The sequence below is a fragment of the Ctenocephalides felis genome, unplaced genomic scaffold (genome assembly GCF_003426905.1).
Source record: "Ctenocephalides felis isolate EL2017-DRISC unplaced genomic scaffold, ASM342690v1 CF-g0.4_SCAFFOLD_01492, whole genome shotgun sequence".
NCBI classification, from domain to species: domain Eukaryota; kingdom Metazoa; phylum Arthropoda; class Insecta; order Siphonaptera; family Pulicidae; genus Ctenocephalides; species Ctenocephalides felis.
In genome coordinates, this window is record NW_020537646.1 from 40,997,140 (window position 1) to 41,011,612 (window position 14,473).

General features: G+C 29.0%; 1 protein-coding gene across 1 annotated transcript in view; it reads left to right on the top strand.

Annotated features, from left to right (window-relative positions):
- LOC113371244 overlaps positions 1 to 11,834 on the top strand; it is a 65,518-nt gene extending 53,684 nt beyond the window's left edge. The window contains exons 3-7 of the mRNA XM_026611878.1: positions 5,880 to 5,937; positions 6,217 to 6,490; positions 8,032 to 8,416; positions 8,757 to 8,829; positions 11,522 to 11,834. Coding sequence (XP_026467663.1) covers positions 5,880 to 5,937; positions 6,217 to 6,490; positions 8,032 to 8,416; positions 8,757 to 8,829; positions 11,522 to 11,826 — 1,095 coding nt within the window. The 3' untranslated portion in view covers positions 11,827 to 11,834. The remainder of the gene's footprint in view (positions 1 to 5,879; positions 5,938 to 6,216; positions 6,491 to 8,031; positions 8,417 to 8,756; positions 8,830 to 11,521) is intronic.
- Positions 11,835 to 14,473: the final 2,639 nt, after the last annotated feature.

Here is a 14,473-nt window from a genome sequence, read left to right on the forward strand (position 1 = left end):
ATAATACAGTTGTAATAGCCAGAACTCCAACAGATTGTAGCGCAGAATTACGTATTCCAAAATTCACTCCAGCTCAAGTATTTTCTCACACCCGGGCGCTGCAAAATAGGAAATCCCCTGGCATCGATCTAATAACACCTAAAATGCTGAAAGAGCTGCCAAGAAAAGGACACGTTTTACTAACATACATTATCAACGCCATCTACAGACTGAAGTACTGGCCTACATTGCTTAAGCAATCGGAAATTATATTAATTCTAAAACCAGGCAAAAATCCAGAATTACCAGATTCATACAGACCAATAAGTCTCTTGTCCACCATTGCCAAGCTATTTGAAAAAATGATTTTGTCGGATATCACGACTAAATATGAGATATTTCCTACACATCAGTTTGGATTTCGTCCAATGCACTCAACGATCCAGCAGTGCCATCGTGTGGTAGACAAAATCTACAAATCGTTTGAGAAAGGAGAATACTGCACCGCAGCTCTTCTCGATGTGAGCCAAGCGTTCGACAGAGTCTGGCACCATGGTCTCCTAATCAAAATCAACAAAATTATGCCTGATTACTATGAATTCTTCAAATCCTATTTATCGGACAGAACTTTTCGGACAAAAGTAGGCAGGCAGGTATCGACATTTCGGAAAATTGAAGCCGGGGTCCCCCAGGGAAGTGCTCTGGGGCCTATTTTGTATATCATTTATACCCATGATATTCCGACATGCAACGGCACCCTTACAGGAACTTTTGCTGACGACACTGTTATAATGGCTACCGACTCTAATCCTATTGTAGCCAGCAAGATACTCCAAGAGCATCTAGACTCAATTGAACTTTGGTCCAAAAAATGGAGAGTAAAAATTAATGAAAGCAAGTCGTGCCATATAACCTTCACGCTGAAAAAGGGTAAATGCCCTCCTGTCAGCATGAATAACAAGGCTATACCAGAGGTCTCCAACATCAAATATCTCGGTATTCATTTGGACCATAAACTAAACTGGATACAACATATAAACCAAAAAATAAAAGAGATACGAAGCAAAGTCAGGTCACTGTATTGGTTAATAGGACATCACTCCAAGCTGTCGCTGTACAACAAACTTCTTATTTACAAATCTTCCATTAAACCTATATGGACCTATGGAGTCGAGCTTTGGGGATGCGCCAGCAAAACCAGAATCAAGGCCTTACAGAGACAACAATCAAAAATTTTAAGACTTATCACAAGCGCGCCTTGGTATGTATCCAACGAAATCTTGCATAATGACCTCCATATGGAAACAGTACAAGAAGTGATCAGTAAAAGAAGCATATCCCACTTTGCCCGGCTACATAACCACGTAAATTCCATCATACAACCGCTGCTGTTGGACTCTCAACCCAGAAGACTCAAGAAGAAACAACCAGCAGATCTTCTCTAAGTGTCTAGTAATCCTCATTGGAGGGTTATCTACCATGCCAACTTTTATACTCAAGTGCAACTCTACTTGAGTTAATATTGAACCAAACAGCCATAGAACAACAATATGTTCTGATTGCTGTTGGATAATGTTAAAAAAAAAAAAAAAAAAAAAGTTACATCGTAGTACTAATCTTGATTTAATGAAAAATGCCTGAATCAGAAGAATATTTTACTCCGTTCCTTGAAAATAATAAAACAAATTAAACATTTTTACCTAGAATTAAACATAAGTTTATTGATTAGAAATTATTTCTATATTATTCGTAGTTTCTATAAATCTTTGAAGTTATCAAAATGGAAAATATTTTTAGGCAAGACATATATTACAGTTGTTCAAAGAATGAGATTATATCACCAGCAAAAAAGTAAAAAAAATACAAGCAGTCAATTAATGTATGTTAATTTTAATTACATGAAGTCTTTCAGACGCAATTACATGATGAGTGAAGTTGCGAAAACAATATTTGTGGAGGCGTTGTTTAACATAATCCACTGAGTGAACGAATATTATAGAATTTATTAATCAGCAATTATTTCATTTATCTAATGAAGGTTTATTTCTAAATGCTAATTACAATGACAAACCGATCATGTCATATTCGAAGTATGACTTTAATTACATTATTGTTATTAAATATTATGCATATTTTTAATGCTATTATAAATATATAATTTATAATTTGTCATTATATAAATGCGTATAATGGTTGACACTAATAAATGTGTGCATCACGAGTGTTATATTACTAATAACCATTATTCAAAACTGTTATATGAAGTATTTATTTTTACTTAACTTAAATTTGCTACTTTGTAGCAAATGAGTTTTACTTCAATCGCGCGTGAACCTTACGCGCACTATTTTTATTATTTTTTATTTTTATTTTGTATATATGTAATATAAGTAACTTACAACTTCGTTTACATTTTTTTAATTAATATGTATTGAAATTTTGTCGGTATTGCATTCTCGGGATGATACTTCTCCTAAACAACCTTGCCCTTGAGAAGGTCTGTCTGTATTTTTTTTTTCATCACTGATGATATATTATTTTAACTTTTTGCAGTAAAATTGGTAAAGGCTTTTTAATCTTGGAAATATATCTTAATCGATATTTTCAAGTTTAAACAATGGATATAACTCGGTTAACTCCAACAATGAAGTTGCAACATATCCAGCATCAAAACAAGTCAGAAATATCAATACATGAACTAAAGCATAATGGTCTTAAACAAAGTAAGAATGGCTCAAATACAGATCATTGACATTCATGACAAAACAAATTACTTATAAACATTTAACATTGAAACAATGCATAATGCACAAAATTCTTAAGTATGCACAATTTAGACAATTGTTTTTGAACTGCATTGTATTTTCTAAGATTCAATTAATCATCTGACAATGAGTTGACATCACTGTTGTAACTATAAACTCTTCTGGAACAAATAAATTTACGTTTTTAACATCCGCTGTGGAATAAAAATTGGAAAAGGATATTTGTATATATGCGAATGCTAATTTTGCTTTTCGTTCATGTTTATTTCGAAAACGGAAACGTCTGAACGCGTTATACATTGACTTAGAATTTCATGTCAACAACGGGACAATTTTTAAACTAAATATGTACAATTCTGTTTCGCTCATCAAGTTATTGTACCATGCTCTACATTTAAATTATATTCTAAATTTTATTGCAATCAATGTTTTGTCCATTTTTAAAATGCGATATAATAAATAAATAATGCAATTTGCAAGAACTTTTGCTATCGAGAATTAATTAATAAACCTGCTAAGCAGAATTTTTAAAATTATAACACTGTACTGTTTCAACAAATTAGTGGTAACGACGCGTTACAAATTATTATAGCATAGTTTTTGTTCTTATTTTTTTATATTGTTTGAATAATCATCACAGTAATTCTTAAAGTTTTATGAGCTGTCATGGTGTATTTTATGCGACCGAGCTTTATATGAATGCAACTCAATGGTTTTGACCTTTCTCTTACTGAAATATTTATTAGATACTTCTTTTTTTATTTGCATAGATTTATTGCCAATCAAAATAATATACATTTTTAAGACAATATGCTGAGTGTAAATGCATTTAAGAGATTATCTCTCATGAGATATCTCTCTTTAGATACTTCTAATTGTGGTTCTAATTTTCACTTCGAAACATGTTTGGGGCTAAATGGGTAGAAATGGATATCAACACTACTTATGATTACGAACGCACCAATATAAGTTTTTTTTTTCTTTTAATATTTTTTCGATAAGAATGGCACATATACACAAAAAAGTTGCCTTTGATGGGTGTGTTTTTCAATATATTATATACTGCTGAACACGAATCTATTGTCAAAATTGGGAATTGAACAGCAAGAAACGAAGAAAAATTAAAAAAAAACGACAAAATATCTGTTAACGCCTAAAGCACAACCCTGTTCTAAGCAAATCCTATATATATATTTTATAGGAAATACTTTTCATACAGTATAAGCATTATACAGCCTAATACCTTTATTACTTCTTATATTTTTCCTCATTGTAATGCATCCTGTCAGTGGCGTAACTATAGTATCTGGGGCCTGTGGCAATTTCTAATAATGGGGCTCTATCAGTCAAAATCGTACTCACAATTAGTGTAATTTTAATAATATAAATCATAATGGTATCTGAACACGGAGATTTTTCTATTTTGTCTTCGAAAGCGGATGGAAAACTGGGAATTTTCTTGGGAGATTCCGGTGTCTCTTTATATATATCAACAATTTCTAGAGCTTTTTCAATAGATCACTGTAATTTAAAGTTTGTAAAACGGAAAAAATACGGAAATTTGAATTCATTTTATTCATCGGAAAGGAAACGCGCTTTCAGTTAGAATAATAATTCTGACCAATTCTCGATAAATTATGTTTTTTGTTTGTTAGAAGAAACTTTTTAGATCTTGGAGACGCTCATTTTCGCAAAACACGTGGAAATGATGTTTTAACGTGCGTGAGAGGTCGATCTTTTTTATCTACACTATTTTTTCTTTTTTTTTCAAATTATTTCTGGTATAGTCATAATTCTTCTAGTTAAATTTTCAAACGTTTTAGAAGTATTTGAAAGTACATATTCCGATCTTTCAAAGTATTTGAAAGATTGGAGCCTTAGGATGGAAATGATTTGAAGGCTGCATCGATAGTTGGAAAATTTCGATTTTTTGAGCGAAAGAACTTTATTTTTTCATTTTTTTCTGATTTTCAATTTAACAAAATTATTTTTGTTAACACTTTTTGGACTTCAGCAAAGCAATAGAATAGAATAGTGAGGCAGATACCTCATTTATGGCTGCATTTTCTACTTTTAGAATCAGAACAGATATTAGTTTTTTTTTTAACTAAAGTATGTTATTGGCTCTTTAGTTCACTTCAACTCAACAATATTGAAAACGTTTCCTTAGTAACTTGAATCATTGCTATCTGCATATCTGTGGCTACAAAAATCTTACACGTTGATGAAGGTGCGATTTAAACCAAGAAGATTCGAAAGTACTTTTTATGGACTCTTGTCTTTCATCTAGTGAGCAATGTGACCGCCGCTTTACAAATACATGAATTCAGATAAATTTGCTAACGAATTTGTACCACTTTGGATTTTGAGAACTAAAGAAAAAGAAAATATACATTTCAAGTTAAATAAAATATTTAGGTATAATGTTTTTTTATTTTTTTATTTTTTTATTTTTTATAACCAATCTGAGCCTTGGGTTCAATGAGGTTATTTGCTGATGGGTACAGTGCTTTTAGAAATTTTCCCAGTGGGGAATTTCCTTACATAAATATATTGATTGTTAATTTATTAATTCTTGCGGTCACTTTCTATTTAATCTTCTCATAGGTACTTGTTTTAGCAGGTCTTTTATTAGAGTGTTTGGATGGTATGCGCTCTTTTGATGATAGGTATAATGTAAAAAAAAATATTTCGGATTATGCGGATTCTTTCTCGTTTTCAGCGGTACATTGGAACAAATACATGGAAAAACATATGTCACACCTACTTAATACAGGGAATTTTTTGTTGGACCTGTGTAATTACTTCCAGGCGAAAGGAAAGATTATACAAGGCCCCATTTAAAATCCGTTGCAAAAATAGTTCTGAAGATGGTTGTATTCCAAACCATTAAACATATGCCAATTCAAGTGTATTATTTAAAAAAAAAATTGTAAAACCAAATGCACTGATGCATTGCCATACAAAAACCATTAAATTGTAATTTTAATTATTATTGAACCGCATATTTTTTCCGCGTTACTCTCTCGCAAAATGAGAAATGTTATATGAAATATGCTATAATTCAATTCTTCATTCTTAAAAGTTAGAAATATTATATATTATTGAAAAATAAAGAGTATTTTTTTGTTCTAGGCCAAACTGCTGGAAAGCTCCCAAGCTTGGCTGGGTGCATCTACTTCGTCCATAGCTGGTATGTACGATATTCTATTACTATTTTTGAAACTAGTTTACTAATTAGTAGCACACAGTAGTGAACAAGTACCCCTTCAAGAAGTTCATTTAATTTTACGTTTCAACTCTTAAAAATCAGCTTATTTTTTTCAATGCTATATTAATGAATTTAGTTATATTATATTTTGAAACTATACTCTGTCGTGAAACAATTTCAGCTTATGTATCTTGTTTTAATTTTCTGATATTAGGGTTACATTAATTTGAATTAATCTATTTTTACTCTTCATGTTTATAGATAGTTATCAGTATCAACTACAATCATTATGGCAAAAATGTTGGAATACCAATCAGCAATCTCTACTTCATAATTTAAGATTTAGAGAACGAGGTCCATTAAAGTCTTGGCGTCCTGAAACAATGGCTGAGGCCATTTTCAGTGTACTAAAACAAGGACTAAGTTTATCCCAAGCTGCACGAAAGTATGATATTCCATATCCAACATTTGTCCTGTACGCGAATCGGGTGCATAATATGTTAGGACCATCTGCAGATGGAGGCAATGATTTGAGGTAATTATTTGTTGTCAATTTGTATTTAAGATTTTATAATATATATATATATATATATATATATATGTATATATATATATATCTTATATATAAAAATGGAGCTCTCTTTCAAATGTCCGAATAAAACTCGAAAACGGCTGAATCGATTTGGCCAGTCTTAGTCTTGAAAAATTCGTGCCAATCCAGAGAAAGTCCAAAAGGTGAGAAATTATTTCAAATCCGCGTAGAAACTTTACATTTTTAATTTGAAAATTTTTATAGAAGCGTAATTTAAATAAAACAATGGACGGTGGCAATTTCGTGAAATGTCAAACGCTTTTGACAGATGATGTTCAATTACGTTTAATAGGATGTTTTACGCGAATATTATTTATTTATGATAAATTTGTAGTAAGTAGTTTTGTTTGTAGTTTTATTTATATACAAAAACGTTAGTAAACGGGCCGCAAGTGTTACTAGAGACTCAAAATCAATATAAACTTTTTTGATATGTTAATATGAAAATGCACTTTTTGGCATATTTTTCTCAAACACGGTGCTCTGAAAGATCTCATTTGTATAATTATATACTCATTGGTATTTATAAAACATTTTTTAGGTTATATTATTTTTTATTTATCTTATTTAAATTCAGAACCTAAATTTGGTATCGATCAAATGGACATTTTGTCGAATAACATTTTTCCAATTATAATTTCCCAGAATTTATCGCAGAATAGATATTAATATATGAAGGTCCGGGATTAAAAAGGTCCACAACCGATGTGCCAAAAATCAGTAAAGTTAAGCATTGTTTAACAACAATATTTGAAAGTAGAGGAAAAAAGAAGTATAGCCAGCTAAACACTTGATTTGAAAACGATAATCTTTGAAATGGGGGAGATAAACGGTAATCTTTGAAAATCCATAATAAAAGTATTTTCTTCCGTTGGTAGTTTTAGCATTAGTTAAAAATGTAATTATTTTATAAAATACCTTTAAAATTATAATAAGGCTTTAAACCTTTTGCCATCTGCCCGTTACAAGTTACCCCGGATATAGGATAAAAAGGTCTAGATAACAAATTTTTGGAAGACATAAAAAAAGCACATTTCTACAATGATGAAGTAGAAGTCAGTTTACTGAACGTAGTCAGTTAATTGTTCGTTTGATATGTCTTATTTGTTGTGATATAATTGTTATGGTTTTCACAATATAGTTTATATTTGCTCAAAGTCAAATTGGACCTTTGTGCCTCGCCCTGCTCTACATATATACTTTTTATTAAATTTACTTTAATTCATCGAATGTAACTTGAAACTTTTAACTTCTCTGATTTTTATTTTTTCCTTCACTATTTTAATAGGTTTTTGTTTCTATTAAACAGGCCAAAAGTTCGCGGAAGACCACAACGTATATTATTAGGGGTTTGGCCTGATGAGCACCTATTATTATTTTTTTATTATTATTATTATTAGCAATTAAATTAAGTTTTTATATAACTTCTCTGATTTTTATTTTTTGCTTCACTATTTTAATAGGTTTTTGTTTCTATTAAACAGGCCAAAAGGTCGCGGAAGACCACAACGTATATTATTAGGGGTTTGGCCTGATGAGCACATTCGAGGAGTAATCAGGACTGTTGTATTCAGAGATAATACTCATTCTACAGATAGACAATTATTAAATAATGAAAGATTTCAAGGCAACGACAAGATTGCACTGGTTGACGAAGAATCATCAGTTCTACAAGTTAGAGATGAAGCAGATTTGTTATGTTTAAATAATCAAAATTTGTCAAATTCAACAAAAACCGAACTATTTCCCAACGACAACTCATCATATCATAAAGATGTTTCTGAATACAAAGATCAATTGCACAAATATTGTACTTTAAATAAAATAATGTTAACTCCACAAGCGAGTACTTTGGATCCTACGTTATGGGTAAGCTATAGATTTATAGATATACAGATGTAATAGATATAATAATATAATGAATATTTACCGAGAATAATGAAACTTTTAATTGATGTCAAACTTGTTAAATTAAAATAAATACTTAATGCATTGATACATCGATCATTGTTTGATGTAACTAATAATATCCAATGCCATATAATAAAGTCAATATGTTATGTTAATCTAGTAAATCATTTAATGTATGGTGGCACATATGTTAGACGTCTATAACTTTATTTCTAAATAATTTCCACTCGATCAAGTAAAATGTAATTCAAATGTGTATGTGTACATTCATTAAAATGAAGTTATATTTAATTTTTAGGTAACTATAGCGCAACGGCAACGATATATGTCAGAAGCTGAAGTGCATCATTCCAGTCTCTTGGTGAGATCAGGTAAGAGCAGCAAATAAGTTTAAATTAATAGTATATATAAATTTATATATATATATATATATATATATATATACATTTGAATTTTCCGCGTTATTTGAATTTTTATCAAATTTCATCTCGTTTTGATTTAGTATGTTTCTTCTGAGAGCATCAAAGATTACATTTTTAACTTCCCGTAGGGTAAGTTATAGTAATCGCAAAAAAATCGAAAATGAAAATTTTTCTATATTTTTGCGTTTCAAAGATTTCTCAACATTTTGGCATACCTTAAATTAGAAAAAATTGATGTATATGTGTGTGTATGTGTATGTGCGCGGATACAAATTTGCGTCGACGATTTTGCGAACACGAATCAACGGATTTGAATAATTAACGTGCTGATTAGTTTTTGGCGAAGGCAAGTCTAGCCGTTTCGGAGATACGGAGCAAAGAGTGCAGAAAATAGAAAGCAAAAAGTGCCAAAAATGATATTTTAGTTTTTGAGATAACGTAGTGTCCGGTTTAAAAAATTAAAAAAAACATTTTACTTGTATTGACGAATTGAACAACTGTTTAAATTTTTGTAAAGGCAGGTCCAGCGTCTCCGGAGATCCAATGAAAAAAGTAAAAATGTTCAAAATTTTCAAATTAAATCAAAAAACAAAAAAATAAAATATTTAAAATATACCAAATTTTTCAAAAAAGTCAAATTTTTTCAAAACTTTCATAATTAATCAAGAATCTTATTTTTTCAAAGTTTAGAAAAGTATTTTTTCAATAATTTAGTTTTCGGTAAGTTCCAGCAAATTTGCCTTAAGGTACGATGCCATGCACCCACTAGTTATTTTTTGTTTATAACCGTTACGGAACGTGCATATTTATATATTTCTTTTTTTCTATACCATTGTTGAAGGTAAAAAAAAAACTGTTCCCGAGATATAAAGAATGTTAGGCGTTAAAGAAACCAGGCTGCCGAAGTGACTATGGTTACATAAGATGATGATCGCCACTTTTTCCTGGATGAATATTTATTATTGTTAAAAGCATGTGTTTCTCGATAAAGCATATTATGAAAAGACAAAGAAATATTCTTTGAGTTTTTGTTTTGTTTAATTGGTGGAAAATTATCACAAAGTTTATGTTCAGAAGGCAAGATATTCATATTTAACGAAAATTATGTCACAGACAGTCAAGTGAATCTTTTAACTTTACATAGGGTAAATTATTGTAATCGTCCAAAAATCTAAATTGAAAATTTTAGCATTTCTTCACGTTTTGAAAGTTTCTGAACACTTTGGAATACCTCGGAAAAAAATGGATGTATGTATGTATGGATACAATTTTTTGTTCACATTTTTTGGCGCACAGATCAACCGATTTGAATGGCTAAAAGGCATTCGATTCCTATTGATAGGGAGATTAGTTTTTGGCAAAGGCAGGTCCAGCCAGTTTTTAAGAGAACTAAGCATCCGATTTGAATGATTCAAAACACTTTCTGCTTGTGTTGACAAAACAAATGCTTTTGGGGGAAAAAATCAAATTTCTTTTTCAAAAAAAAATTTTTGTGTATCGAAAATAATTCAGATTTTAATTTTAATTCTATCTAAAGTTCTAAAGCTCACATATATACTTTAAATAATTAATTTTAACTTTGTAATTCAATTTATATAATTCTTATAAATATTAGACAACGTCCTTCATTTTAAATTCGATTGATTAAATTTTGTTTATTTAGTTTTTTGTAAAAATATATAAGTTACAGTGTTTATAATAATTTATTTGAAAACATTTAATATTCCTCGAATATTGCATTACGGTACGGTAAGTTCCAGCAATTTGCCATAAAGTCACAATGCCATACATCATTGTAGTGTGAATAGTTCTCATAAACAATCGACCTGTTACTGCAATATTCTTCAAATAGTTTTTTATTTATTCGATATCAGTGCGTTAACTGGAGTGCATAGCAGGTTAAAATATTGTTGTAGCCCTTTTAAAATCCTTTATAGCTTGTTAGCCCGGTCAATTTACGTATTCAAGGTTACTATAATTCATAATGGACTGTAACTAGGCAAAATTGTTTAAAACATAATTATAAATAGAATTTTAAAAGTCCTTATCGATCCGATGCGAGCTAAAAAAATTACACAATAAAAAATAACCCTTTGGGATTTTTTGCTAAATGGTCAGTTTTATCGCAAAATTACGTGAGACAATATTGTATGATATAAAATTATCTACAAAAAATGCATCAATACTTTTTTTGCTCAGAGCCACTGTTTTAAAGATATATCTTTTTGAAGAGTACGTTTAAAAGCCATCTACGAGGTAGTGTGATTAGCTCGTTTTTTTACGTGGTTTTCCTAGTGTGCCTAAGTCACGGATATGTTGTGATTTTGTTTGTTTCGGAACACTTGCAAAATGATATATGTGAATTTGGGTTGGTAAAAATAAAGACAGTAATTATAAAACTAACTTTATTCCTGGGAGTTATTCTCTTGATCTTCTCCTTCTTCTTCTTCTTCTTCAACAATTTTGCCAAGTTACAGCCAATTATGAATTATAATAACCTTCACCCTGATTTTAGGTTTGAATTAACCGGGCTATGTATAGCTGAAGCTTCGTATTCCCATGAACCTATGGGCAATATTGAAAATTAAGATCTTAAAATGTTGAGAAAACATTAAATTAGCAAATCGAATTTGTTCTTAAGGTATGTGCTTGGCTGAATCTCCAACAACAGGTGATGTTTACGTGGCGCCTACGGAGTCACGTGACAGTCCATCACCAGCAGCTTTTGACTTAAGCGGGACATATTCTTTACCAGTTCCTTATAATTATGGAAATAAATTTCCTCCAACAGTCGCTGAATTGGGACCAGGTAGTTCATTTGTACAAAAGGAGAGACATCCAGCAGATTTACCTGAAACTGTTCGATGCCAAACAAATGTATCCTTACCCAACATCGCAGAAACATCAGAAATTAAGGATACTAATTCACTAAAATTATCGCCATAAGTAATAAACAAGCCTGTATAGATGAATAATATAGAAATAAAACTATAAATATACCTATATGTACATACATATTCTAACTTACAATAAAATGTTACTCTGATTACTTTTAGTATAAACAAAAAATATTTTTTGAGAGTCTTCATTTACCAAAACCGGATCAGTGAATCTACAGTTTGAAACAAAAATTTAGACAAAAATATGAAAAATAAAACCCCAAAAATATAGACCTAATATGTAAATACAATAGATTTTTATATAATAATGTATATAAAAATTATAATATTTTATAAAATATATACATACATGCAATCAGTAAACCATAAATGTTTAGATTGCTGAGCACAGGAAAAACCTTATTATGTTACGAACAAAATTATAAGTTCATATAACATATGGCTATTTTAACAATGGCTGGCGTTTTCTCCGCTTAATATTAAAACTCCGTTTTGGTAAGTTATGTAATATTTACGTAACATAATTTCATAAATGTTGCATTTCAAAATGATTTGCATAAATATCTATAGTTAATACATTTCAAACACAATTAACTTAAAAATAGTTAATCATATTAATTTATTTATGTCATCAAAATTATTTCTATATGAAAATATGGTCAATGTATATTTTTTTCAATTTGTAACTAAATTATTATGAGCAATTACTTTAGCAAGCATATTAATAATCAACGTCTTTATTTGTGTAGAAATAAATATATTTTAGCATTAATAAACATAAAGATAGATCTATCAAAATCTATTTGTGATAAGATACAACTTTTTAAAATTATAAAACACTAATTAAATTAGTATGTTCTTGACTGATGAAATGCTTGCAATCCTGCAATAGTAGTTTAAATTGTTTTAATAAGTGATACATAATTTTAGCTAAGTCTGTATTGCAAAATGTTAAAATATATGTTAATGCTATAGTAATATTAAAGTACTTAATAATTTTCATTAATTATATTCTTAATATATGACATTCAAAGCAAAGATATCTTTGCTGAAAAGAAACATATATATTCTTCTTTTGTAAACACAGTATTTATTCAAAAAATAATTATGAACTGCTTCTGATTATGAAGTAACAAATAAGTTTTAATTGTGCAATGCATTTTTATTTATTTTTTGCTTATAATTTATTTATGAAATGTTTATATGTATTATAAGAAATATTACTGGCTATAATGATTTTATATATTTTTTGAATGAAATATAATGTTACAATTCCATATATATATGTATATATAGCTATATAAATATAAATATATATATATATATATATATATATATTGCATATATAATTTTTATATTATTTTCTTCAACATTGAGACATATTCTTGAGTGTTCTTCTTTTATTTCGGCGATTGGCTGCAAATTAACACTCAAGAATATATATATATATATATATATATATATATATATATATATATATATATGGGTGTAAGAAATAAAATACTACGGCTAGTGCTAATATTTGTTGTAAATAATAATTAAGAAAGTAACTACTTTAAAAGGTCTATAATAAACATGCTGCAATAAATACATAAAACTTTATGTAAAAATTGATTTGAAATATTTTCTTAAAATAGCTTTTATAAATTATTATTTAAATGTAGGATAGTTTTAGAAATATAACTGCAAAATTGTAATTTGACCTATCAACTCATTCTTGCCTATGAAATGATGATATCTTTGTGCCTTCCAGGTTACGTCATTGAAAAAAATGTTATGTGTATTATTTTGTATATTATATACATATATATATATATATATATAATATTAAATTAACTAAGTTTTATGAACAAATAACATTCTTATGTTTGCACTTTTTATTAATTATTTTAATTTATACAATTGTTTCGAGACTCAGTTTGTCTCATCATCAGTGCAATAAATTTAAATAAAATCACTGAAATATAGAACAGAATATTATCTTTTGTAGTACTCATGCTTAACTGGTGCTCCATGTACCAGGTGATACACTACATGACTTACACCAGTAAGGTATGAGTAGTACATTAGAGAACACACTTACATGCTGATCTATCTATATTTTAGTGATTTAATTTAAATTTATTACACTGATGATGAGAGAATTGAGTCTCAAAACGTTTGTGTAATTTAAAATAATTATTAAATAGTGAAAAAAAGGATGTTGTTTGTTCATAATTCTCACAATTAGTTAATTTAGTATATATTTATTTAATATATATGTATGTAATCACAGAATAGTTCAGTCAATGAAGAACTTATTTAAAACATTGGAGTTTCACATTATTTTTTCTACACTACACTTATAGTTATAGCAGTGCCATGGATTACTAATCGACCCAGAACTTGTATATATAGAATGTTACGCTGAACTACATTGTACATATAATACACTCAATCAATCAAATTTGATCAAATAATCCCTTACAAGTGACTTATACAGCCGAAATAAAAATGGAAATTATTTGAATGAAACGATTTTTGAAATGTTACTTATTACTACTTGATAATTTTTATAGATAAAAGTATGTCATTTAAGATATAAAAAAGAACGCTGCAAAGGGTTTAAACAAAAAGTACATATTCATTGTATTGAAAAAAATGTGAAAAATCTATTGTAGTTACATATCATTAATATTGTTTTTTATTTCAAA